Here is a 24,222-nt window from a genome sequence, read left to right on the forward strand (position 1 = left end):
AAATAAATAAATAAATAAATAAATACATTATTGAAAGCAGAGTTGCCTTTATGACACCTGTGGAAGCATTTTTTCCAGAAGATTCCAGATTGAAATCTCTGAGCCAGAAGTCTTCTGGCCAAGAAATCTTGATGAAGCCCCAACTTCTAGGCCCTGGAAAACTTAATTGTGACAGCATCACAAATCCAGGAAGAATTCATCTATAGGTAAATGTCTTAAGTTTCAAAGTTAAAATTAATCTATTTTGTAATTGATGAAGGAACAGCTCAAAAGTGCACAGTAACCACCTTACAATTTCAAAAAATACACCCATCCAACCTATTAAAAAGCAGGCAATCAGATCCAGAGAATATAGTCACTGACATGGAAGTCAGCATCTATGAATAAATCCTTTTGTGCTGCTTTGCTTCCTGAAATTTGTCAAGAAAATAAGACTTTTTTTTTTTGTTGTTAACCAGAAGTTTGAGATTTTCCTTCCAAGGCAAAAGAAGTTTGCTAGTAGGTAAGTACAAAACAGCAAGTTTTATTACATGTAATTAGAAAGAACAAAAACACAAACCAAACACACCCACAAAAGCAAGCACACACTTCCAAACAAGTACATCCCTTCCCCTCCAGAGGAACCAATTTAACCTGGTATCACCAAAGAGGCAAGTCCTTCATTAGCCATTATAAATATTGCTGTACAGCTTACACAAAGTACACATTTCTACTTATATTAAGGTACACTCAGAGTGCTTTATTGCCAGTTACATTTGTTAGTTACCCCTTTCTTCCAAGTCACTTCCATAGGCTTTAAGGATACATTATTATTTCTGCACACTTGAAGCACTGAAATACACTTGGTTAATTGCAAATGGCAATGTCATTCACAATCATGCAGCCACATTAAAAGAGATCCAGGCCCTTTGCTTTGCCATGATCCCGTGGAGTTAATGGTTAAGTGACATCATGCAGTGGCTCAGGCAGGACTATTCTCCAACCCCAAATAGCCAGTACTAAATTTACAGTATTGACAGTGCTAGAATCAAGACTTCCTAGCCTGAGAAGTCCTTAACACCACTTGGTATCGTTTGCATGCTGCAATTTTTCTCCTTCCACTTGAAGTCCTGAGCTGGTTCCAACATCCTGAGTTGCTAAATGCAAGCGAGTATTTTGCTTGATATTTTGAACAGCATTTCACTCTTTCTTAAGCACACAAAACATTTGTTCTTGGGTTTATACAGACCTTCATATCTTGTGATACAAGAGACCAGGTGTTTTTTACCCATATGGTTTGGCCAGCCTGTTACACCATGCCAACTGCAAAAAAATCCCTGCAATCACCCCAACTTACAGCCTCTTGCTTCAGTTCTTAAAAGCTCCACATTTACTGGCTTTAGCAATGAATTCCTTTAGCAGAGGACCATCCATTTGCCAAAATGCTGCAGTTTGTGTCACTTCTGTCAAGTGATTGACACAAAACTTAAAGCAGAATTCTTCTAAATCCTAAAAAGAAAAAAGAAAAGGTTATTATTGTCACTTCCATCATAGAGCTTTACATTCAGTGGCAGGCACAAGTGTCTTTTATATGCTTTACTTTTAGTGCCACTAACAGCAGAGAACTGGCCAAATACATGACTCAAGTGACTCTCAGCCTTCCCCTACAGTGTGACTGTAAATAGTATAGACAAGAATAATTCTACCCACATGACGTGGCTGCAAAGAGAAAGTAACCCTAATTTGCTTCTCAGTGTATAGCTGTAGGCATGTATGTTGCTCAAAAGAGTGTATTTTTAAAAGTGTTACTGCTTAACAGGTTTAAAGGGTTAGATAAGTCTAGCTCTTAGCATCCAAAGAGCTTCATCTACTTTGCTGACAGCTATTGAACCCAGGACAGATAGGAAGTCTGGAAATAGGAAACTTAACCAGGACAGAGCACTAACAAAGTTCAGCTCTTCCATTCTACATTATGATCTCAGTGTGCACACAGGCTGCTTTCCTGCTTCGTTGCTGGCTCAGCCAGAGCTTGGAGGCTGCATGCCACAGCCTTCAGTGCAAACGTATGCTAACTCACTAGCAACTCACTAGATTTGTAAAGCAAACTTAGGCAAAAGGCCTTCCCATGCATTAGAAACAGGTTTTAAAGTGTTCTGGATATTTGAAATGACTTGGAAGTACTTCCCATTAAAGGATTAGAGGAAAACAAACAAACAAAAAACCTCAGGCACTCATCACTGCACCCACACCACAGAATGTCTAAAAAAACCCAAACAAACAAAACAAAAAAGGAAAGATGTCAATAACACTGACCACTGAATTACTTCCTAATCAGCTTTGTTTCTAACTCTTCTTTTGAAGGGAAAACTTGCTCCCCATGGTACAGCACCAAGCTGCTGTGAGGAAGATGATGTAGCCCTTGACAAAATAGCACCTCTCTCCCACCCTGTTCTCTTTTTAGTGCTTTATAAAGCTATAGTACTAGTACTTTATACATAAGAACAGACCCTTCCTTAGTTGCTCAGCAGACTGGGTGCTGATAAGTGCTCATATTTTCACTTAAGGTCAACACTGAAAGCTAGATCATCTGTGTGCCAGTGAGTTCTTGACACAAGAGCAATACAAAAACATGTCCTGGCCTAAAAACAGGCTTTCTGAAGCTGCAGATCTTGGCTTGGGTAGCATCTGTGCAATGAAAAGAGACAAGCTTATTAGAACTTAACACTGAGAGGTTTTAAGTAACAGAATGGACTATCATTTTAAATAAAATTACATCATACGCATTATAATATTTTACACTTTTATTAAAAAATATATATTCCAAGTCAATGCATCAGAAGCATACAAACAGTAGTACTATGTCATTAGTAAGAAACTTTGGAAAGGTTGAAGTTTTGTATTGAAAAAAAAAAAAAAGCTGAATTTCACTTCATTCGCACTTCAAGCAAAACTTAATAAAGAATTAAGTGCTAAAGGCACAAGGTGCTTCCAGTGCTTATTGGAAGCCACACCAATACAAGCCAGACCTGAACTGACTCCAGCCCTTTCCATTCAGTTAGTCACTAAAGGAAAGTCTATGAGAGCTTCATGCCATGGCAGTGAACCTGAAAATTAGTGAGGCAACTTTCAACTTGTCCTCCAAGCAGTGCTAACTACATCACCCGAAAAATTTCCAACCCTGACCTAACTTTACTGCACATAAAACGTTTACCAAAAGCAATCCCTCAGTGTCACAGCCTTTCTCCTTAATTTAGCATTTAAGCCTACCATTAGGTAAACTTCTAATTTCATTTAGTACTAAAGTAACAAAGCACAGTAACTAGGTTTATTCTACTGTTTACAAGAATCAATCACATGCTGAAGACTATTCTGCAAATAATCACTTAAAGCTAAAACATGAGAGACCTTCATATTTTCTGTGAACTCCCATGGAAGAAAGTGTTGCTCACAAGGGAGCTGAGGTGAGCACCTCCCACCATTTGAGTAACATCCATCCAACAAGAACCACACTGCAAGGCTCAGAAATAAGGCAACTGCATGCATACTGCTGGATATTAAGTAAAAATCTTAACCTTTTAAGAAAGTGTAAGAAAAAGCAGTAAGTTGATCTACTGAGTACCAAAAGACTTTAAGAAGCATAAAGAGCAAGTACAAAAACTAGTTGGTCATGAGGCTGCATGCACGACATGCAGGTGACTATTCTGAACACAACGCCAAAGAAAGCTTGGGAATCCTTCCGGACTAGTCTATAGAGTAGCATGTTAGTGAACTAATAGTAAAAAATGAGACATTATACAATGAGAAAATTCCACAAGCCCTCCCTTTTTCACAGTATTTGTCTGTCTTTGAAGTACATGAAAGCCCATAAGGCAGTGCTCATCCTGCCATTTGATTGACATACTTGAAATGCAAAGACTGAAAGTGGATCTGACTGCGGGTAACTCAATTCACAACAACAATCCACCAAAACAACCCAACCCAAAACACCCAAGCCCATGACCGTATCACACCTTATAATCCAAACCTTACAAAAAAGAAATAAATTAAGGCTTACAAGAACTGCTTTTCAGAATGCAATCATTTTTCTCTGTTTTTAAATGCTACTCTTGTTAATGCTTTTGTCGTCCTTTTTTTTTTAATCACACTTTCTTCTATGTAAATAGAAATTCATGAAGCTTGGCAGAGTGTCACAATCTTTTACCATGAATTAAGCAACACAAACATTTATAAATCCCAAGTCTCAGCCTGGGACTTGGGTCATCTTTGTATACCTATACACTATTTCAGCACCCCAGCATAGACTCATAAAACATATTGTTTTCAACCCAAATACAGTTTACGCAAGCCTAGTGGCAACATTCTCAAATTTTGACAACAGCAAATTGATTCCAAGACAGAGAACATTTCTTTACCGCTCAGGTCAGAAAGCAGCAACCTATTTAGAGATTGAACTTTAGAAGTTTACCTCTGCATCATATCTGACAGCAGCAGAGAGCAATGAAAATGCGTTTTCCACAGTAATTCCTCTCTTGATAATGTGTTGACATAGCCTTTTCAGTCTATTTTCACAATAAGAAGTAGCCAAATCCAGAAGCCCTGCAATCAAAACGCCATCATATTAGCCCCTTGCAATCACCACCTCTTGGAACAACAGCGTGTGCTCCTAGAGTAGAGGTTCCACCTCTGTGTTCTATGCATGTGGGTCACTACAGAGCAAATCCTATCTTACCATTGTGCAGGAAAAAAGGCCTTTTATTATATTAAACTGCAATCCTGTTAATCTCTGCAAATACACAAGCTGTTCCCTTGATTTGCCTACCTAATTGTTTGCAGGAGTAGAACTGTTGCAAAACGGACACTGCGCACAAATGAAAAGCCTCCACTATTAAAAAAATCCATACTTGCATTACAGCTTGCTCTTTGCTCCACTGCCCATGCTGTTACATCTACTAGGAATTTTTCATATTATCTTAACCAATAATTCATTTTAGTAAAGTATGCAGATATTTTAATCGAGAGAAATACAGATTCTCCTTCACCTTTGAGCAACTCACAGTTTATTCCCAAGTACGCACTATTTTTTGCTGTAGTAAACTTGCTACAGCAGTATTTTTCAAACAACTTTATTAATCCTCAACAAATTTCTTATAGGCTACACTAGAAGCCTCTTTGTATACATTTACTCTGCATCCCTCTTCTCAGTTTCCCTGGCTCCTGCTTCAAAAATAACATGACCAGCAGCAATACCTATAGCGTCCTCGGGTGGGAGGTCCACGCTGTCTGTGTACAAGTACTCCAGAAAGGCCCGATACACAGGGTAAGAGAACTGGTCTATTTCTATCACCTCCTTCATGTCCTCATTCCAGTATGACTGGAACATGGTTCTGAAATGCTCACACCTAGAAGGCAAAGACATCACCGAGAACACTTATTTTTGTATATAGATTATTTATATTTATATATTCCCCCAGTACAAGACCCCAGTACAATGTCTAGAAGCCCAGACATTGAGCTTCTAGAGAGGGTCCAGCAGAGAGCCACAAAGATGATTAAGGGACTGGAGCATTTGTCATATGAGGAAAGACTAAGTGAGCTGGGCCTGTTTAGTCTGGAGAAAAAAGGGCTGAGAGGAGATTTGATCAACATGTTCAGGTACCTGAGGGGTGATTGCAGGGAGGATGGGACCAGGCTCCTCTCTGTGGTGGCCGGTGGCAGGACAAGGGCTAATGGTGTAAGTTGAAACACAGCAAGTTCCACCTCCATATGACGAAGAACTTCATCACTGTGAGGGTGCCAGAGCCCTGGAACAGGCTGCCCAGAGAGGTTGTGGAGCCTCCTTCTCTGGAGATCTTCCAAACCTGCCTGGATGCCACCCTGTGCCATGTGCTCTAGGTGTCCCTGCTGGAGCAGGGGGTTAGACTAGATGATCTCTAGAGGTCCCTTCCAACCTCAACCAGACTGTGATTCTGTGATATACAGATGTATGTATGCCTTATATTACAGTCATTCTGAAATGTGTATTTGTTTGAAATCTCTCTGCAAGATTCATAAATATTTTACCCTAGCTCAACAGGGGGGTTGGTCTAGATGACCTCTAGAGGTTCCTTCCAACCTTAAGCATTCTATGATTCTATGACTAGTGATCCGCATTCTGGTTCCTGCTGTTGTACGTGTTGCTACATTTGTGCATCAGCAAGAAACTCTTTTTTGAGCTATGCTACAGAAACATCTGTGCAATCACACTAGCTTAACAATTTATTTTTCTTGGAATGATATGTTGGCTTAGTGAAAACTGGCTATTTTAAGACAGAAATTAGATCCTCCCTTTTTTTTTCCTGCCTCCCTTTAGATATGATGCCAACAGGTAATTTGGTATAAGCAAGAGCTAAGGAAGATGAGCACTACCTGATCTTCAGGACAGCTTTGTGAACATGGATGTACTTTCCATCCACACGGAACTTTAAGTCTGCGGTTTCTGGGCTGTCAAACTCTTTCTTCAGAGACTCGGCTACTGTTAGAAAGTCTTCATGCTCTAAAGGAACAGTTTTAAAAACAAAGAGCACATTAGAAATTTTAAATGGACACTCGCATTGCTGCAGGCAATGGTAACTGGGCATTACACATTAACAGCACGTAAAGTCAAATGGGTCAGGATCAGAAGTCTGGGCCAGCTGCAGGTCTCAGAAGCTACTGCTGGCAGCAGGAGGCTGCTACATCACCTACAAGCCTCCTGACAGAGTGCACAGTGTGCACTAATGCGACCTGAAGAGTAAGAAACACATCACCCATCGGGCATGTTTCTGCATTGGCTGGTTGGCTGTAGCCTGCAGGTTGGCAGTTCACAGCTTTGCTGGGCTGATGTAACAGCATCCTCGACATTTCATTTTAATTCATTTATCAGCTAATCACAACAGCACAAAACTCAACAGCAGCGCTGCAAGACAGCGGACCAAGACTGCGGTATCTACTACCCAGGACACAGTAGTTCAGCACCTTTGGAAAGGACTAAGGCTGAGATCTCCAAGCCCTTCACAGGTCTTAAAAAGGCCTAGGATCCATGTCCCACAGTAGTTCCATCATCTCCCTCTTCAGCACAAGTAGGCCAAGACTTGTGGTGAAGCAAGAACCATGGGGGTTTTAGGAAACCTAACTATAATCCACTGTTTGAAGCTCCAGTTCATATAATTCACAAGTGTTCTAAAACATGTGGCTCCTAAGAAGCAAAATATATTTTAAAAAATCTACTATAATGGGAGAAGGGCTGTCTCCTGTATCCTATAGGACAGTGTGTTACTCATCCACTTATTGCCTAATCATATTTCATCATTAGAGACAGCTAAAGTAGTTGGTATTCTACAAAGCCCTCCTTCTCAGCAAGCTGCTCTAAAAGACAAGTTATGCTTATGCCTCAAAAGACCATGAATTCTTGGTTTTGCCCTGATTTGCATGGATTGTATGAAGAATCTTCATCTCAGTCAGGCTAACTAGACCAGGCTCTAATCCCCCCTGCATTCGTTCATGGGATTTCTTTTCTGGGTCATCAGCTTAGCTCAAACCATGCTGGAGATCAACTTTCACTCCAAGTCCCTTCTGCACAACAGAGGCTACAGATGTGAATGTTGCCACAGACAGTTCCAAATGCCTCATCTTGGTTTTGGCAGAGCCACCATAACTGGTAATGGAACAATAACCATGGTGAAGAGTTAGTTCTCACTAAGAAAAAGTGTAATTTTTAACCTATATAAATAAGAAGGTGTAGAGGGGAAAAGTATACTTAGAATGGAGATAAAAAATGCCTTCAGAATTAATGTATTAAATAATCAGTAGTAGGACTACCTGATTAAGAGGAGAATAATCCTCATTAGCCTTTGGGGATTATACTCTGACTAGGAAAACTCCATGAAACTGAGAATTCACCGAAACAGAGGCAATAGCATTTCAACAGCCTTCACAGCCTCTTGCAAAATCCAAGAGACCTGGGAAACTATCAGACCTCTAACAAGGAAAGATTAGCATAGATCCCAAAGGAAAGAATGCTTAGAGAATGAGGAGAGTGGGATAAACACACGACTTGGATTTACCCAGAGGCAGATCATTCCAAGCTAATCTTCTCTCTCTTTTTGGTAAAATTATTCAGTTTTCCTCTATAGACGAGATGCTGTTACCAGGACTTCAACAAATATGATAACAAACTAAATGAGAAGTTAAGATGGAGAAATCAGGTTAGAACAGGAATTCTTAGACAGCTACAGGGCTGTCTGAGATCAGACAAGCCATGTGGAAAGGTAAAGTCCAAAACTGGAGAAAGATTATAGGGAATTCGATCCCTCCACAGAACCAATTTTGTACATAAACTAACAAAATTTAGATCTTTTGTCAATCTGAAAGTAAATTAGACCTCCTATATGATCTTGAGGACTGAAATGCCACATCTAAGATCAAGTCCAATAAGCATGAAGTTCAGACTAAGCAAATTTATAGTGTGTGTGTATATATATATACATATATATATATATGTGTGTGTGTGTGTAAGAATTGGCACCACAGCACTTGAAGATAACCAAGATGACAGACATGAGTGCATTAGTTGGTCACAACCTGCAAGGCCATATAAAAAAAGAGAGTTTCAACACAGAAAGCAATATTTCTTGCACGTGTACCTGTCTTTGAAGATAATCAAACTAAATCAGGCTGAGCAACACCATCTCACAAAAAGGAAACTAGGAATTCTACTTCAGCTTCCTAACATGAAATATAAGAGAGCTATCCCTTCATATTTGTGCTGAAAATGTAAATACTAGTAAAACAAAGCTAAGAAACCAACACCTGCAATTAGAAGCTGTTGGAAATCAAAGCAACGAGTCAGGAACAGTACCCCTATCAGGAAGAAATAGTTTTAGGAGCAAAAAGCTACAGTTAATGATTCAGGAGTCCCTCCCACTTTTAAGTGGGGGGCTCAAACAATACGAATGCAGGAAACTTAGAGTATTCACAGTACAGTGAATGACTCCAGACCTATACTGTCAAGCAGGCAAACTCGTTAAGGCTGTACTGGATCCCCAGCTGCTGAAGGAGGGTTCCCCTCCTCCCAACCCCCAATAAGTATTTGAGGTTTAGCACAGTAAAAGAACATTTATTAGCTAGAAGAGCAAGGAGAACTGGCAGTTTAGACTAAAAGCAAGGACCACCTCCCTCAGAAGTGACGTATAGTGCTGATCACCACAAACATATAGAGCCTGTAAATCCGATTCATATTTTATAAGGATATTTACATTTATTTAGCTCATATATCCCTGCCTGGGGCATCTGAGCGCTCACCTACTGAGAGCAGGCGCCACATGACGGCCGGGGTGGCGAAGCAGGCGAACACGTCGTCGGTGCAGGCGAAGTGCGTGAGGTGGGGCAGGACCACGGCCTGCCCGCGGCACTGGCCCCACATGAACACCTGGCCACTCTGCGTCTTGGCGGCCGACGTGTGCGTGGAGTGGCACGCGGCGATCTCCACCACCCTGCAAACAGAATTAAACCCTTGGAAGACTCTTACAGGCATAGAGCTAATCATCTGCCAATGCCTCACCAAAATAACCACCAAACTATGCATCTCTTCTCCTGCACTGCTTTTTTGTTCTGCAGGAACTTGATTCTGCTTGAACTGATCCATATAAGATCGGTAATGATATAATTGAAGCAATATCTAACTACAATCTATCAAAAGTCCTTGAAAATACTTTCTAGAACTTTTCAGACACATGCCATAAAGATTCTTACATTTCAAAACTGAAAGGTTAGATGGAAAACACCCAGAGAGATTAATAAGAAAGCCTTCTAACTCTACTTCAATCTGTTTTTGCATATAGACAGAGTTCTAACCTAATGTCTTCATTTTTGACATCATATCTTGCTTTTTGCTTTCTTTCTTCAATACTGAAACTCAGTTTGAAACACAGTTCTCATATGGACAGTGCTTTATTAGAGGTGAACATGCACACTTCAAACCCCAGCTGGTTTTTAAATAAAAGTCTATGAGAGAGTTGAAAATACTGTATAGAACTTTAAATTCTCCAGTTGCTGATACACACTTATCTATTTTGTTCTTGCTATCCTGACTGTTATTTGAAGTGTTGCAGGAACCAAGAAGGAACAGTTCCATTAAAAGCACTGCAAGGACATTTCCAATATCTTGGTTTAGATGAGCAAAAGTTAGGGGAAGTTCCAGACTTGGTTGAAAATAAAAGCTCTGCTTTTCTGAAATCTCCCCATACTAATATGCATTAGAGGACTTCATTAAGTTAAAAAGCAGAAAAGCAGGGAGAAAAAAGTACTTAGTTGGGACAAATATAAATCTTTTCAAAGAACTTCATACACAAAAGTATATCGTCATTTACCAAAAAGACTGTTCATCCATATTGTTAGGCAAAACACAGAGCCCTGATTTTAGGTTCAAAACTTCTTTCAACATAAAACACTAAAACACTCTCTGTATCAGTAACTTATAGCAAATTTAATACTAAGGGCATATGTTACATCAGCAGCAACTTGGGCAGCACTGAGATCTCTCAGCAGATATGGGACACCATAAAGCAATCGTTTTAAGGTTCTTCCAGCTAGAGCTAGTCTCCAGACAGCTTCATGTTGCAGTATCAGATTATTCAAGTATTACAGCCCAAAAGCTTTGATTGCAGAATGTCAAAGTCTCCGCAAACCCCAAAAAGTACTGTTTCTGCCTTTATTTGCTGAGAAGAAATTAATTTGAGAATTTCTGTTAAGGTCCTAACAACTTACTTTCAATTATAGCTCCAGTAGTAGCTAAACCTTCCCTCCCCAAACTGCCCTTTCATTCACAGAACAGATCCTTCTTTCTGGCATAGCTATACTAATTTTTTATGTATTTATATGTTTTATACATAAATATAGTAAACATATATAAATACTTTACCTTCATAAGTGTACCTCTAAACAATTGTAAGATAAAGTCTAAAAGCCCTTATAAGCTGTATGTGCAAGATTTTTCAAGACAGCAAGAAATGCCATCTCACAGGGAGCTTTCAGCAGCATTGCATATAAATGCCAAGTGAATTATATAAATTAAATAAGCTGCAAGAGAAACATGAACATGCTTCATGCGCAGTGAGAGCTCACCCAGAGCTTCTGCTCCAACTCCAAGGGGAACAAAACAAGGAAGATGAGTAAGCTCAAGTCGCTTATCTTGCCCTTAGATTCCAAGCAGAAGTTCTAGGATATGTTCTCCCTCCTCCTTTAGCCACTGAACAAATGCCAGTTTTATTATGATCCCACACTCTGTTCGTGTACACCTGTAAATATAAAGTTGTCCTCAACTCACTTGAAAAATAAATCACTAAGGAAATAAAGTTAATCTGTTACAAGCATATACAAGCACCTTCCAGTGCCTTAATAAGCAAACTAGCAGCTTTTTCATTTAATGGTAAGAAACAGGACAAAAGAAATAGGAATGGCCTTTCTGAAACACAGTTCAGAACTACTATAAAATGATAGCTTTTATACTCAAATTGTACAGGAAATGGAGGATGAAATTATCCCCTACCTGACTTACAAGTTAAGAGATTTCCAAACAGAGGTACATTAATCTACAGATGTGCACATGGCTCTGGAGAATGGGACTAAGATCTCCAAGACTGTAGGTGAATAGTGCAAGTGCCACAGGATTTGGGTTTCAAATATTATGACAAAAAGGCTGCTGCAGATGTTGTGTTGAATAAGAGTTAGAGTCAATCTTTCATGGGTCAGGAGAATACAGACATTATTTAACTATGACCTGGTGCCACCATCAGCAGTGGAAACACCTGCCCTTAGCTCTAGCTACCTTGCAAACCAACTCTTGTTTATGCTGACCTCTCAAAATTGAACTCTCCTCACATACCTTACAAAAGAAGGACTCTTTGGTGAGTGGGTTTTTTTTGGGTTTTGTTTTTTTTAAATGCAGATCTCTTAGAAGCGTGCTATGGTGACTTGATGGCACTACATTTTTGATGAAAGGAATCAGATTTAGAATAACCTCATACTTAGCTATTCATTATCGTTCAACCTCAGGCAAGCGAGGATACATTTGCTTTCAATGGACAACACAGATAACAAAAAGCACTCAGTCTGAAGCACACAGAAAATGCCGTCCTCTCTTTTGCTTTTAATATTAGCAATACAAAAACAATCCACCAGGCCCAAACGTGCATGCACGCTTCTAATGCTAAAGACTACGTAATGTAAACTCACACACAACAGTCTCAGGAACAAGCTTCAGAAAGATTACCTTTCTTTTTCCATCATGATCTGCACAGGGCTTAGCTGGTTACTTTTATTGCCAGTTCCCAGCTGCCCATAAGTGTTAGCTCCCCAGGCATACAGCAAACCCTCATCTGTTAGTGCTAGCGTGTGCGCATAGCCACAGGCAATCTGTAAGTAAATGTATAAGCATTACTACTAAACAAACAAGAAAAATGAAAAGCAAAATTACTGCACATATTACTGTAGTCAAAGTCAATGCTCTAAACATAGAGAAGGTCTAACGAAAGTCTTTTTCCACAAAAACAAAGATGCAAAACAAGAAATGATTAAAGTTAGCTGTATTCTATAGAAGCTCCTCTAGAGAATCCCTGGCCTCTACTTGCTTTCAATGGCAGATTCCCCAAAGAATGAATTTCATCATCCTATTGTGCAACTCTGAAATATTGAGAATACTTTGATATCTAAAATACTAGCTGAAGTCCCAAAGCCAATGGCCCCTTCGGCCCTTTCTAAAAGTGAAGAAACTCACTACGCATAACTGTTCACCCTGAGTTACAAAGTGAATTTCAAAGATGCTTGGTAAATATACAGGAAAGTCCCAATTTCTAGTTTTAATATTTAGCTGTAAACAGACAGCCACTTTCTCACCTCCTGCTCTCCCCTCGCATCTGAGGAGAAGATTAGGATAATGTAGAATGTAGTTTGAAATCAAATCTTTTATTGCTTGCATTGATTCCTCTTATTTTTTTAGTTCATTCAGCTTTGTAATAAAGATGCAATTTATACCAATAACATCGTTTAGTTATACTAGCTGACTTTAAAGCATTCAGGTGACTTACAAAACTAAGTATTTTACTACTCACTTGCACTTCTTTTTTAAATTAGCCTGATAATTAGCCTTATATAAGTTATAGGGACCAAATGAGTTCAACATCGCAACTGTGAATTCTAGACACATGTATAAGATTCCCAATATACAGTTTTTGCAGATGCTAGAAATAAAAATGCATTCATGTTTCTGAGTTAGACATACCTGGAGCACGCACACCCCATGTAATGCTGCCACTCTGCATGGTGTGAGCTGATTGCCATTGTTCCCAAGACCTAGCTGACCGTTACCATTGTAGCCCCAGCCATAAACCTGATTTAAAAAGCAAAACAAGATTGAGCTAGTCCTTTGTAGAAAAACAGGCTGTTTAATGCATTTACACAAAGTATGTATTATATATAAAAAAGCAGCAATGCAATGATTGATTGTATTCAACATTTCAATTCTACATTTACTTGCTCAAGCTGCGTTCTGAAATATTTGTCTTATAACACACAAAAAAGTCTCACAGCATCATCTTTTTTTCCTTCCTATCCCTTCTTCCTTTTTAAAGGAATCACAAAGTCTTTTTTTGGGGAGTGGCAGAAGGGAAGGGGCAGAAGAGGGGTTGACAGTTACGTAAACTTGAACTGCTATACAACACCAGAGCAACTTATAAAAGCTAGCTTTGTTTTTTCCTGATAGCAGTTAAGTAACATGATGAAGAATGAGGATTATTCAATGTACACTTGCAGAAGGAAAATCTATTTAACTGTGCATACAAAAATCTAATGAAAACACATGCTGAAGTCTATTGAAATAATAAAGCAGCACATGCTTAATACAAGAGTTCACACACAGCTGCAGACTCAGAAAAAAATTCTAATGCAATCTTTGCAGTAAAGAGTACCTTTTACTTTAAATAAGCTAATTCCAACTACTTAGTTCTCCTTAAGTCAGTCCTACAGTAGCTATCAACACATCCTCTATACCCTGAACCCATTTCAGATATTAACCTCTTAAGCCACTGCAACAGAGACAGAAGAGAAGGCAGAAACACTCACTTCACCGTTGTTTACTACGGCCATGGAGGATGTCTGACCACAAGCGATGCCAACTACCATTTTACCCTGTAAACAATTTGAAACTCTACGAGGAGTTGGCTGGTTTGCTGTAGATCCAGATCCAACTTGACCACAGTTGTTATAGCCCCAAGCATATAGCTGTCCAGTAAGAAAAACAAAACAAACAAGATAAGTTGCAGCTTAAGCCTTCATAATAGGAATAACAACTTTTGAACATACTGTTAGAATCAAGGTAGGTAAGCTATTTAAGTAGCTAAAATACTTTAATTTTAAACAACTGAAAGATACAAACAACAAGTCTGACCCAGCAAATACAAACATTGCATTTTTTTTTCAGCTTATTTCTACAGAACTGGAACATCTGGCTGAACTCAGACGGAATATATCTCCATATTAAAATACAAACCGGAAAATAAGACACAGAGCTTAGTGAATAAACTTTCTTTATCCTCTCATGACGTTGCAAAAACAAACACAAACATTGCTTGTTTCAGACTTGCTGAACATCCCCTTTTGAAGCTGTTTAGTTGTTTTCAGAGGCTTCTAAACCAGCATATGGATGGACAATCACCATACTTCCTTTTACATTTACCAGAAACTGTGAAAGGGGCTATCTATCAACCACATTTTGAAGTATCAAAACTTTGTTGCCTGAAGGCATTAATAAAAAGCACTATCTCTGATAGTTTAAAGTCTGTCAGTGACAGACAGCTAACAATACAGAGAAATATTTGTTGTTTTCATCTAAGAGTCCAGAACAAAGAAAGGTATTTTGCTGTAAAAACATATGCAGCTTTTAGATTTTCCATTCCTTAATGTTTCCATTTCATATGCAAACCCATAGCTTAACACAATTTTTTCCTAATAATTTATTCCGTGATGCTTCACTCACTTAAAAGTGTATCCTGTTGGAAATAGCAGGCCATGGCCACCCAGCCCCCTCACTAATATGGTGCTGACACTGATTAAGAGCTTTGATTACCCTTACGTTAAGTCTGCACCTCCCTTAGTGCCACAACCAGCCCGTTTACTGTGACACTTAACCAAAAAGACATTAAAAAAGCTCTTTACATGCCAGAAGAAGATAGGTCAAAATGTCAAAGCCAAGAAGTTCCCTCTTTCTGAAGAGTATGAATGTCTGCAGCCCTGTAAATTTTAAAGGTCCTATAGACACGAGCTCCATCATTATGGGCAAACACTTTGTTCTTTTCTAGGCTTTTCCCCAAATCAGTACTGACTGGAAATGAAGATAGCGTTTCCTTCTCTTAAGCCCACCATTAGGATATTCTTTTTATCTACACTGCATTAAATGTCCACTCAAACAACTGTACAAACCAATTATGCCAAGGATTTCCGTGAACACTTTTCAACTACAATGCCCTTCTGAAACTCCAGTTACACTAAGTCACACAGGTTTCAGCAGCAAAATCTTTCTGTATATAAAACACCATGCAACACATTTGACTGCGTTCAGTATAATCAATTATTTCTGGTACCAATAAAAACCTCAGAGCACAACTAGACTGTTACTGCAAAGTATGCTAAAGGGGAGGATTTACAGCACATTAACTAGCCACAGTTGCTAACCAGCTGCAAATACCAGCTCCACAGGAAATAAAGAAGTTTCCCCACTTCCACTGAGTCTTCAAGCATGTTATGGTCATTATAGAAAGACAGGGCAGTCATTGCAATCAACTACCATCCAACATCATTTGTTAAATTAATATATGAATACCATAGCTTTCCCATAGGCAAAGGAAATTTTATAGCTTATCTCAGGCAAAGCTGAAAGTGTGACAAGCTTAGGTTCCTTATACCACCCTAATATGGTTAAAGATGGAAAAAAAAACATGGCTTCCATTTTCATGGTTAGGAAGGCTATGAATCAGAACCCCTCATTTCTCATGACAGAGCCAAAGCAGACTCTCCTCCATGCAGCTCAGAACCCAGATACACAAATACATCAAAGAAGTCTGACCAACTGGGAACTAACAGTATCTGCTTCCTATGATGGGTAGCCTTACGTCATGTAAGTCAGGTTGGAGACATAGACCAAGTGCTCTTTCAGTAGCTACACACAGAAGTACTCCAAAGTCGACAAAGTAATATTCTTTCATAATGCCAACATGGAAATCATGAGGACTACCAGAAACACTAAAGGCTAAATCAGTTACACAAACAATTAAACACGTGCCTTATATACCAAAATTGCAAACAAAAAACAAACTTAAGATTTGCGCCTTACAAAGGTTCTATGATTTGTATGTGGCAAACCTTGCTGGTGTCATCCTTAGGAGACTTTTGAAAGAAAGACACACAAAATTTACTGGCACTTTTTGTTTGGTTGGAGGTGGACTCGTGTAGGAACGTGCTGAGTTGTTTCCAAGTCTGCTCTGAAGGAAAGGATGCCATAGTTCAAGGCAGCAGGAGAAAAGATTTTGCTCTACGCTTACTGCAGTTAGAGAAAACTTCATACCCCCACGTCACTTGCACTGTCCACTTCAAGAAGAAAATTAAGTTTGAACAGGTTTTGACTTACATCTCCATCAAATGATAATGCCATGGAATGATGAGAGCCACAAGCTACTTCCACTACTTTCTTTATTAACAGATTTGTGCAAACTTGAATGGGAGTAATGCCCTGATTGGTTGTGCCATTCCCAAGCTGGCTGTAACCATTATGTCCCCAAGCATAAACTTCACCATCTGCAAAAATATTTGTGAAAAAAATCACAAAAAAAATCCGTAGAAAGTGATAGACAATTAGAGAACAAGAACATGCAAGTGAAAATATAACAAACAGTGAGATTATTACAAATATTTTCTGTATACTGAAAGATTAAATAATGCCATATTCATAATATATATATTACATATATATATATCACATTATAACTGCTAGATTATTTTGGAATTAAGTGAAAATGCACTGGTGAGACTGTATGTCATGACTGATACGGTAAAACTCCATAGTTATAGCAATAATGAAATGAAAAGGAAACTCATTTTACATATTAGGCGAAGCATTTAAGACCACTGAAAATTCGTGCATTATTCAGTTAACAAATCCATTCAGTTGTGCCAGATATCCCTTCTTTTTAAGCTTAAGTGGAACTTAAAAGCTGTAGTTTATGATTCCTAATAAGTGATTATTTTCTACCTTCAGTGGCAAGTACAACATGTGGCCCACTTCCATAACTGAGACTGGAAATCTTCTTTCCACACAAGGCTTCTAATTTCTTTGGTACTATTGTGCTCTGATTATCTCCAGTTCCCAAACAATTACTGCAATTCAGTCCAAAAACAAACACCTGAAAGAAAGGAATACTCATTTCAAGACATTTGAGCTCAGACATGCAGAGATGTTGTGACATCCAAAACTTCCTAAAGCTAGGACAGAGTTTCGCCAATAATTCTTGAAAGCAAATGACTTCACTTGTGGTAGTTAACAGCCTCAAGAGTCAGGATCAGGACAGTTTTGGAATCATTATCATCCTCAGATTCTCTTCTGCAGTATTCATATTTAACTGCTATATCACCATTTTATATCTGTGTATCTGCTTTTACTTAATTTCAAGCCACCACAACTTCTTTAAAAGTGCATGTAATCCATCCTGGCCTTTCTCATTTGCAAATTTTCTAAAAACTCTGTCTACATTGCCCCATGCAAGATTTAAAAAAAAAAAATACAGGTTAATCCAACATTTCTATGTTGGTTTTGAAATACATAAATTCACACATTACTTTGAGAAGCTATTCACTTACAAACACTCTGTGGATTCTGAAAACAACTAATTGTAGAGTATTTGTTCCATTTTATTATGGTCTTACCTCATCATTGTGTGTTATATATATAGCTTCATTAGCTGATGTACCAAATACACAGGCTTTTCGAATAGATGATATTTCTTGAGGTGACAGTAAAGTAAATATTGGCCACTTTCCTACATCCACCATGATGCTACTGTATCTCAAGAAGTTTCTACGAGTAAGATGGCATTGCTGTAAAGAAAAACAAAAGTTTATTAAAAAGTGTATTTTGTACTTTCAGCAAGAGGCAATAATATAAATTTCCTTTAGATTAATGACAAGTGTTAGTCCCTGAAAGTATAGTATCCTATATGAAATATTTAATTACATTTCTACTAGGATGAATAAATAGCAAGTCACTGGTAGTCAAATGAGAAGAACAGACCTATAACTGTGTGTTCAAGTAAACTTATTTCAGTAACACTGAAATGGAAAACATCAGCTGTTCTGTATGAAAACATGTTAAAAGCTTGTATCAAGCAAATATCATCTATTCAATGGAAGGGCAGATTTCTGAGTTCCAACTGTAACTCCTGTTCACAAACTTTTTGCCTGTGAAATTAAAGTTGTCTTACAATTTACATATGCTACCTAAAAAAGTAGTTGAAGTATCTACAAATCCAGCAAATAAAAACAAAGCTGGGACTGTTTAATATATGAGTGAAATTTGTCATCTGTTGGGTAATTAAGAAATCTTTGTAGCCAAAACTTAAGTCTGAGAACAAGAAAGCAAGAAATAAACTTGTGAGTTTGGACAATTAAGCAGTGATACATCTCAGAAAAATAGTCAAATAAAACAGCCATAAGTAGTTACTGAGAAGCAAGCTGCACCATTTAAAAGCTGGGAACAGATGACTGGACATAGACTTCCTCTGTTAGTGAATACAGACACATACAATACGTATTTCCACAATTCTTCTCCCCGCTTAAGCAGCTGCCTCAAGACAATCACACCAGCTTAGAAATGACACGGATAGTCAACACAAACCTGCACAAATTAGTCAGGCATTCAGTCCTGCACAGAGGAAGTATAACAAAACTCCTATCCCGAAGGAATTCTGCCACTGACATTGCATAATCCATGCTCACGAGTATCAGCAAATTTCATGAAATCTTGAAAGCTCTTGGTAGAGAATTCTAAAATGTCAGTGCTATGATACAAATGACAATGACCTGTTAAAGAGCAAAGGCTAAGACCACATTCAGTGGGTGACAAAAAGTCTCTTTTCAGATGTCCACACTTTTCTTGTTCACATTTAATTCCCTCTCTTTGGTTTTTATGCTCAGATCCCACTCCATCCCTCTATCCTTTGTTTCGCAGCATTCACGTAAGGCTTCTCACCCTTAGTGCCTGGGCAGCAGATTTGAGCCACAAGAACATAAGAGAGCCCATTTCCTTTAGCTCCAAGAGCTTGGTTGTAAAAACTGTTCTGACAACCAAGACAAAGTTTTAGAGTGTTCATTCAACACCAGCAGTCAATTCTAAAATGAAGAATGTTTAATGCAACTGGGTTTTTTTTGTATGTATTTTTTATTGTTTTTAAAGAAATTGAGAAACTTTGAGGTTGTAGGGTAAATACTGCGTATTTAAAAGCACAAAAAAAATCCCCCTCCCCAAAAAACCACACACACAAAAAAAAAAATCCAAAACCCAACCCAAAACATATGACTTGATTTGAGAAATCTTTCAGACAGCTGAAGTATCTCCTCACCAAATACTGTAATTCTGCTTCAGCAAACCCAGGTTTGCTCTATAAACATCTCATTAAGAAAAACTTTCCTCTACATTTCAGATTTTAAGCAACTCTTGAAAACACTTTTAAGTTTCCAGATGGCAATGCATCATATGGGTTTGTAGACCTGCTTTTGAAAGTGTACTTAGTGCCAGAAACACCTATGCATTGCACTCTACACAGCTAAAACAGATCTGAAAGCATTTAAGTATTCTTAATTTCTAATCCAGTTATAAACTCAGACTAGTTAGCTGCTGAGATTTAAATCGCAGGAGTTCTTACCTCACTCCTCAAACCTTTTAACATATGACACTACTGATCAGTTTAAATGGGACTGTGATGACATGTTCTTATAAGTCGAGTAGCTAATCATGCCTTCTGGCTTTACTTGTTTAATTTGCCCTACTTAATATACACTTGGCAGGGCATGAACATAAACTGAACATTAAAAAAAAAATACATTCAGAGGCCCAAAAGCAACACAGTGCCCTTCCTGAAAGGCACAGCTTTCCTGAACCACATGAATAAGAGTTAAGTTTGATCATTATTTACTTGTTCCGATAGTCACCTAGAGATGTTGACCCCTCCTATATTATGTACTATGTAAAGGCTACACTTGCACTGGAAAGCTTTTAAGCACAATATAGTAGCAAATGCAGCCCTTGGAGCCAGAGGAGGCAAACAACAGCAATACCTATTCTGATGGCTTTACCATCTTTGAAATTATCCAAAAGCACCAGTATACAAACAGGAACAGAAACAAAGATGATTGTTTGAATCACAGTGATGCTAAAAATAAGCAAAAAAGGATGACTTGTAGAGAAGGAAGCTGAACTGGCTACATGTTGCACCAAAAAGAAACTGAACTCAGAGCCTTCATCAGCATTAAGGGGGAAGAGAATCTTGACCCGCACACATTAAAAAAGGAAAAAGAAAGAGAGGGGAAAAAAAAGGAGCCCCCCAACCTCTAAGAGACTGAAAACCTTCAGAAAATCTGTGCTAAACTGCCACCTATGAATTCAACATTTCACTAGCTTGCTTTACAAAGGAATAATGTACAGGCTGATTATTAGCAGTATATATAGGCATATAAGCTTCCCTGCAAAAAATAAAGACAATGTTTACAAAGTGTTTTTAAAATGATTTCAGATGAACTTTTTTTCACAGCATTTATAGTTCAGCTAAACAAATCTGTGCTGGAAAGAACAATGACTTCACACAACATCCTACCAGGAAAACAGTACCAATTGTCCTTGCAACAAAAATACTGTAGTTAATTTTTCAGAGACTTTGCCCTTCTTTGCAATGATCATTTGAACACAGTTGTGTCACTTTTTCCTCATGCTCCAATTTTGCAGCTCATTCTATTTGGGCAGACTCTGGCCTGCCTAGAAAGAAATTGCTGGTTCAGGCCTGCATTTCTCCTGCTTGTTTAGGGGGATCACAAACAATATTGCGAACAACAAAAGCTGGAAGATCTGGTTGTAGAGCCACAAGAAGTGTTCAGCAGACCTAATCACTTTTAGCTTCCTCAGCCATAAAAGAGGCAGACTCTGGAGATAGCACTAATCTCACCTGTATTTTCTCCAGTTTGTCTTTGCATTTTTATCTCATATTCCTGTACTAAGAGAAAAAAAAAAAAAAAGTAAAACACCACATACTATTGACATTAATCAGCTGTTCAAACTAAGTGTTTCTATTGTGAATTTTCCCCTGCCAACAGAAAGATATTACACTCCATGAAAGTACATGCTATAACTCACTTTCCTAAGACCTTGCCATAAAGCAAGATTTCTATGATAAAATCTGTACGTTCAAACCCCTGCATGGTGAAGATTTATTTGTGGATGCCTTTTATGAGCAAACCAAGGAAAGGAAAAACTGCTGATGCAGGAGCTGACAGCCAATCCTCCTATTTGCTTCTAGTAACTGATTAAAAGATATTAAAAAAAAAAAAAACGCCACACACAAAAATGATTTAACATAAGACTTTTGCAATTAAATAAATAAATAAGCCTTGAAGGATGATAAAGTAACCTTCTTATCATAACAGAAATATAATTATACATACAACATAGCACAATATCTATTTCTTTTTAAATTAGCTGAACCCTTACCATAAGGTATTTGCAATGTACCAATCACTTTGGACAAGTCATCTTCTAAGCAGCACCAATGTCTCAATCTCACTACATACAGAGAGACAAACATTCAGGAAAACATTTCTTTTAAGCCTCCGAAGACTTACTGAATCTCCTGAACACTGGTTTTCCTAACCACTTTTGGGCTCCAAATATACTTACTTAGGATAGCTAGCATCTTTCTCTCATAACTCCACTCCCAGTTTAAGTTCCTGCCAGAAGACATAAACTCCGCCTGTATACTATGTATCAGAAAAAGGATATTTTTATTTCCACTCTCCTTCCCCAAAGACTGAGCAAATATAAAGCCCCATCGCTACCCTTTCACAGAATGCCCCCCACGCCTCTTAGAGTTTTCATTTCACTAGCAAACCACAATGTTCTTTCCAGAGAACGTCATAAAAAAAAAAGTCTAAAGCAAAATTTTAAAATTCGTTAAAGCAAATTAAAACCCTCAATATTTACTTTAAAGGTATATCATGACTAATGCAAGTAATAGCACATTAAAGATTAAAGAAACACTAACTATTGGTATAAAACCCCAGTAAGAAAATTAAGGGTCCCTACTTTTTCAAGAAGCTGGACCTCAGCCTTCAGGAAGTAGCCAACAAAGGGAAAGGTGAGCTGAAAGCCATGAAACAGAAACGAGCTATTAAGAAGATCCTGTAAGTTATGACAAATCAGAAGAAATGTTTTTAGAAAGTTAGACAAAATTACATGAAAGACACTCCCAGACGGAACGAAAAAAAAAAAGAAAAAAGAAAAACCTTCGAGAAGCCACTCGGGTGACAATCCGTAAGCAAACGCCGCCAACGTTGCTTAATCGGGAGGGTATTTTCTTCTCACCGGAAAAGGTAAGGTTTGCTGAGGAATCTCGCAACCGCTGCCCAGGGCCCGCTCTGCAGCCCCGCAGCCTGTGCGGGGGCCGTTAGTCCCAGCTGGCGACGCGAGGTCGGGGGGATGCCCGCCTGGCCGGCCACAGCGGCTAGCCCACCTCGCGCTCCTCACCCAGCCTCTGCGGCATCCTCGGGCGACTCCGCCCGGCCACAGCAGCCGACTCCACTGCCTCCACGCCGGGGGACGGGTGGCCCGCGGAAGAGCCGTGACCGTTACGGCCGTTGCTGCCGTTACTGCCTCCTCCCCGCGCGCACAGCAAGGCGGGGCCAGGGAGAGGGGGAGGAGAGAGGAGGGACCTGACCACGTGACACCGTCCCGCCCGCGCGCGCCCTCTCGTGGCCAATGGCAGACAGCGCTCCTGCCCGTCCGCGACGCCTATTGGAGGAGAGCGGGATCACGTGGTCTCCTCCCGCCCCACCCCGGGCCGCCCCCACGGTCGCCCGCCCGTGAGGCGGGAGGGCGTCGAGGGCTGCTGGTTGTAAAATCCAAATGGATTTTACCCATTTTCGAAGAAACTTTTCAAACTTAGCGTTGAATTCCGCAGTGTTCCCTTGTTTTTATACCTGCCGCTCAAGCAGGAGCCACAGCTGTGGGGGAGGATCGGGGGAAGGGGAAGAGCAGCCATTCCCGGAGAGCTCTTTTGTTAGCAGTAGCCCTTAGCCAGGAAGCGCCTTCCGTTTTCCTTGAGATTTCCTTCTTGTCTCGGGTCATGGAGCAGCCTGCAGCCTTTGAAGAGTGTGCAGCACCAACTGGTCTCGAGTAGGGAAGAGCAGGGCAGAGCCTGCTCGAGGGTCCTAGGGGATGGGCAATTTAGGAGAAAGCTGAAGAGCAGGGGAGAAAGGAAAATCTGCTTTGGCACACAGGGAATTATGTGAGGGTTGGGTTGCTGCCAGAAGGATTCAGTCGGGCTGAAAAAATCCTGTCCTGGAGCATGAGGCAAAAAAAAAAAAAAAAGGCAGAGCAGTAGGTCCAAGGTGGAAGATTTTCCCCTGCCGATTCCTGCTTGCTGTGCTGTCTAGTGACCATTTTAGCTGGCAGTAGGAAAGGCCACTGAGTATGTTCTGCAGAAAATACATGGGAAGGCATAAAAGGAGCCTCTGGAAAGGGGCCTGTAATCTAGTATGCACCACCCAGACGTGCACCAGCCACTTCCCTTTCCCCAGAGCCGGAGCAGAGCCCCTGCAGCACATTTATTGTGCCCACAGGTCTCGGCCCACGAAGGAATCACCTGCCTTCCCCGATGTGGTTGGGAAGTGGTGAGGAGGGTGAAGCTCTGTAAACAGGACTTTGATCCTGCCTGGTGCTGAAATATAAACAAAAAGTCGCTTATATAATATACAGAAACCCAGCTGCTTTAACAAGTACTTAAAGCACAACCCCCAGTCAAGTTTTTATGTATACTTTTATTTTACTTTGTGGTATTTTTTATGTGGGGATTTAGTTTCTCATCATTAGTTAGCAGTGTGGGTAATAAGCCCTTAAACACCCTCCGGTAATTGCTGTGTTCC

General features: G+C 39.5%; 1 protein-coding gene across 2 annotated transcripts; it reads right to left on the reverse strand.

Annotated features, from left to right (window-relative positions):
• Window positions 1-666: 666 nt before the first annotated feature.
• On the reverse strand, window positions 667-22,887 carry RCBTB1 (RCC1 and BTB domain containing protein 1). 2 transcript variants are annotated; one of them, XM_088522173.1, is made up of 12 exons: window positions 22,812-22,887; window positions 17,965-18,135; window positions 17,294-17,444; window positions 16,673-16,839; window positions 14,113-14,271; window positions 13,274-13,381; window positions 12,266-12,408; window positions 9,298-9,488; window positions 6,385-6,511; window positions 5,227-5,378; window positions 4,445-4,575; window positions 667-1,488 (listed from the first exon to the last, which is right to left on the reverse strand). In XM_088522173.1, the coding sequence occupies exons 1-12, from the start codon at window positions 22,839-22,841 to the stop codon at window positions 1,348-1,350; spliced, it is 1,671 nt and encodes a 556-aa protein (XP_088378299.1). In that variant the 5' UTR covers window positions 22,842-22,887; the 3' UTR covers window positions 667-1,347. The 2 variants fall into 2 exon arrangements, with proteins under 2 accessions (XP_088378299.1, XP_088378300.1); XM_088522174.1 differs by lacking the exon at window positions 22,812-22,887 and adding an exon at window positions 22,664-22,722.
• Between the last annotated feature and the right edge of the window lie 1,335 nt (window positions 22,888-24,222).

Source organism: Tinamus guttatus, unplaced genomic scaffold, assembly GCF_059628265.1.
Source record: "Tinamus guttatus ecotype Peru unplaced genomic scaffold, ASM5962826v1 Tinamus_guttatus_pri_ptg000150l, whole genome shotgun sequence".
Lineage (NCBI taxonomy): Eukaryota > Metazoa > Chordata > Aves > Tinamiformes > Tinamidae > Tinamus > Tinamus guttatus.

What these genes read in the sequence shown, in the direction of transcription:
- RCBTB1 (XM_088522173.1), bottom strand. Translation starts at nt 22,841, where the DNA reads ATGCCGCAGAGGCTGGGTGAGGAGCGCGAG. An exon ending in ATATAACACACAATGATGAG is followed by an intron (nt 17,445 to 17,964) that starts GTAAGACCATAA and finishes CCTTTCTTTCAG; the next exon opens with GTGTTTGTTTTTGGACTGAA. An exon ending in CTGTCAGATATGATGCAGAG is followed by an intron (nt 1,489 to 4,444) that starts GTAAACTTCTAA and finishes TTTTCTTTTTAG; the next exon opens with GATTTAGAAGAATTCTGCTT.